The 3794-nt window shown below is 43.2% G+C and overlaps 1 protein-coding gene and 1 long non-coding RNA gene across 2 annotated transcripts in view; both read right to left on the bottom strand.

Annotated features, from left to right (window-relative positions):
• alk (ALK receptor tyrosine kinase) overlaps positions 1-607 on the bottom strand; it is a 196348-nt gene extending 195741 nt beyond the window's left edge. Inside the window, exon 1 of the mRNA XM_070445291.1 lies at positions 482-607. Within this exon, the coding sequence (XP_070301392.1) occupies positions 482-488 (7 nt within the window). The 5' untranslated portion in view covers positions 489-607. The remainder of the gene's footprint in view (positions 1-481) is intronic.
• A 2218-nt stretch (positions 608-2825) lies between these two features.
• Positions 2826-3794, bottom strand: part of LOC111969083 (uncharacterized) — a 28272-nt gene continuing 27303 nt past the window's right edge. Inside the window, exon 3 of the long non-coding RNA XR_011480476.1 lies at positions 2826-2941. This is a non-coding gene — a long non-coding RNA (uncharacterized lncRNA). The remainder of the gene's footprint in view (positions 2942-3794) is intronic.

The following is a 3794-nucleotide window of genomic DNA, read 5'->3' as shown; positions in this document are numbered from 1 at the left end:
ATAAATGTAAACTACACACAACACACACACACAACACACACACACACACACACACACACACACACACACACACACACACACACACACACACACACACACACACACACACACACACGTCATTTACCTAATTATTTTGAGGGAGCATTGATGGCCAAATTCATTGCTTTGAAATAATCATGCTTAAAGAAACACTATCTTCTATATTTTCAATGTACAAATGAAAAGAACTGAGGACTGTGCATTTCAATGGGCATGACACCTGCACACAACATATCAGCCACACACACACATACAAACAACACTAACAATACCAGGGCTAGGGGACTTTCTAACCCAACGTTGGCAGATCAACTATTCCTGGGCCTTGAGATAACGAATGTGTTCTAGAATCAAAAATTACTACCACAGAAAATGTCAAGGGTGAGAAGTGCTAGCGAAGCATGGCAGAGGCATAGGATACAAGTAGATAGGCTGTACTCACGGCACATGTTCCCTTCGTCGTCCCGAGCGGGCAGTCCATCTTGAAGTCACACAGCTGTCCAAGAGGGACCCCTGGGCCCTGGTTACAGTGGTACTGGCCCTGGAGGGTGATGTTGTGGATTGGGTAGGGATCTGGAGAGAAGCAAAGACAGAGATAGAAACATTATCTGTCAACAGAGGGCAATAAATCATCATCAGAATGACATGATTGAGGCAGTATGCCAACTGGTACTATGTAGGGGAGAGTGGGGTAAGTTAAGACATTTTCTTTGAGAGACGCAGAGTAGGTGAACGGATGATCTCCGCATGTGTATTTCCCACCGTGAACCAGGGAGGAGGAGGTGTGATGGTGTGGGGGTGCTTTGCTGGTGACACTGTTGGTGATTTATTTAGAATTCAAGGCACACTTAACCAGCAAGGCTACCACAGCATTCTGCAGCGATAGACCATCCCACCTGGTTTGTACTTAGTGGGACTATCATTTGTTTTTCAACAGGACATTGACCAACACACCTCCAGGCTGTGTAAGGGCTATTTGACAAGAAGGAGAGTGATGGAGTGCTGCATCAGATGACCTGGCCTCCACAATCACTCCGACCTCAACCCAGTTGATATGGTTTGGAATGAGTTTGACCGCAGAGGGAAGGAAAAGCAGCCACAAAGTGCTCAGAATATGTGGTAACTCCTTCAAGACTGTTGGAAAAGCATTCCAGGTGAAGCTGGTTGAGAATCCCAAGACAGTGCAAAGCTGTCAAGGCAAAGGGTGGCTACTTTTAAGATCTAATATAAAATAATTTAGATTTGTTCCAAAAAAAATTGGTTACTAATTTATTGAATTTTTTATTTCACCTTTATTTAACCAGGTAGGCAAATTGAGAACACGTTTCATTTACAATTGCGACCTGGCCAGATAAAGCAAAGCAGTTCGACACCATACAACAACACATAGTTACACATGGAGTAAAAAAACATACAGTCAATAATACAGTGAAAAATAAGTCTATATACAATGTGAGCAAGTGAGGTGAGATAGGGAGGTGAAGGCAAACAAATATATATATAAATAAATAAAAATATAAAAGGCCATGGTGGCGAAGTAAATACAATAGAGCAAGTAAAAAAATAAAAACACTGGAATGGTTGGTTGCAGTGGAAGAAAGTGTAAAGTAGAGATAGAAATAATGGGGTGCAAAGGAGCAAAATAAATAAATAAATCAAGTGGTAAAGAGGTAGTTGTTTGGGCTAAATTATAAATGGGCTATGTACAGGTGCAGTAATCTATGAGCTGCACTGACAGCTGGTGCTTAAAGCTAGTGAGGGAGATAAGTGTTTCAAGTTTCAGAGATTTTGTAGTTCGTTCCAGTCATTGGCAGCAGAGAACTGGAAGGAGAGGCGGCCAAAGGAAGAATTGGTTTTGGGGTGACCAGAGAGATATCCCTGCTGAGCGCGTGCTACAGTAGGTGCTGCTATGGTGACCAGCGAGCTGAGATAAGGGGGGACTTTACCTAGCAGGGTCTTGTAGATGACCTGGAGCAGTGGGTTTGGCGACGAGTATGAAGCGAGGGCCAGCCAACGAGAGTGTACAGGTCGCAGTGGTGGGTAGTATATGGGGCTTGGTGACAGACTGCATCCAATTTATTGAGTAGGGTTTTGGATGCTATTTTGTAAATGACATCACCGAAGTCGAGGATTGGTAGGATGGTCAGTTTTACAAGGGTATGTTTGGCAGCATGAGTGAAGGATGCTTTGTTGCGGAATAGCACACACACACACACACACACACACACACACACACACACGTCATTTACCTAATTATTTTGAGGGAGCATTGATGGCCAAATTCAATTGCTTTGAAATAATCATGCCTTAAAGAAACACTATCTTCTATATTTTCAATGTACAAATGAAAAGAACTGAGGACTGTGCATTTCAATGGGCATGACGACCCACACACACACACACACACGTCATTTACCTAATTATTTTGAGGGAGCATTGATGGCCAAATTCAATTGCTTTGAAATAATCATGCCTTAAAGAAACACTATCTTCTATATTTTCAATGTACAAATGAAAAGAACTGAGGACTGTGCATTTCAATGGGCATGACGACCCTGCACACAAACATATCCAGCCACACACACACATACAAAAATATCCAGGGCTAGGGGACTTTCTAACCCAACGTTGGCAGATCAACTATTCCTGGGCCTTGAGATAACGAATGTGTTCTAGAATCAAAAATTACTACCACAGAAAATGTCAAGGGTGAGAAGTGCTAGCGAAGCATGGCAGAGGCATAGGATACAAGTAGATAGGCTGTACTCACGGCACATGTTCCCTTCGTCGTCACCGAGCGGGCAGTCCATCTTGAAGTCACACAGCTGTCCAAGAGGGACCCCTGGGCCCTGGTTACAGTGGTACTGGCCCTGGAGGGTGATGTTGTGGATTGGGTAGGGATCTGGAGAGAAGCAAAGACAGAGATAGAAACATATCTGTCAACAGAGGGCAATAAATCATCATCAGAATGACATGATTGAGGCAGTATGCCAAACTGGTACTATGTAGGGGAGAGTGGGGTAAGTTAAGACATTTTCTTTGAGAGACGCAGAGTAGGTGAACGGATGATCTCCGCATGTGTATTTCCCACCGTGAACCAGGGAGGAGGAGGTGTGATGGTGTGGGGGTGCTTTGCTGGTGACACTGTTGGTGATTTATTTAGAATTCAAGGCACACTTAACCAGCAAGGCTACCACAGCATTCTGCAGCGATAGACCATCCCACCTGGTTTGTACTTAGTGGGACTATCATTTGTTTTTCAACAGGACATTGACCCAACACACCTCCAGGCTGTGTAAGGGCTATTTGACCAAGAAGGAGAGTGATGGAGTGCTGCATCAGATGACCTGGCCTCCACAATCACTCCGACCTCAACCCAGTTGATATGGTTTGGAATGAGTTTGACCGCAGAGGGAAGGAAAAGCAGCCAACAAGTGCTCAGAATATGTGGTAACTCCTTCAAGACTGTTGGAAAAGCATTCCAGGTGAAGCTGGTTGAGAAATCCCAAGACAGTGCAAAGCTGTCAAGGCAAAGGGTGGCTAYTTTTAAGAATCTCAAATATAAAATATATTTAGATTTGTTCCAAAAAAAATTGGTTACTAAATTTAATTGAATTTTTTATTTCACCTTTATTTAACCAGGTAGGCAAATTGAGAACACGTTCTCATTTACAATTGCGACCTGGCCAAGATAAAGCAAAGCAGTTCGACACATACAACAACACATAGTTACACATGGAGTAAAACAAACATAC

The sequence above is a fragment of the Salvelinus sp. IW2-2015 genome, linkage group LG10 (assembly GCF_002910315.2).
Source record: "Salvelinus sp. IW2-2015 linkage group LG10, ASM291031v2, whole genome shotgun sequence".
Classification (NCBI taxonomy): Eukaryota; Metazoa; Chordata; class Actinopteri; order Salmoniformes; family Salmonidae; genus Salvelinus; species Salvelinus sp. IW2-2015.
The sequence above is the reverse complement of the archived record's forward strand: the minus strand, read 5'-3'. Positions and strand labels throughout refer to the sequence as shown.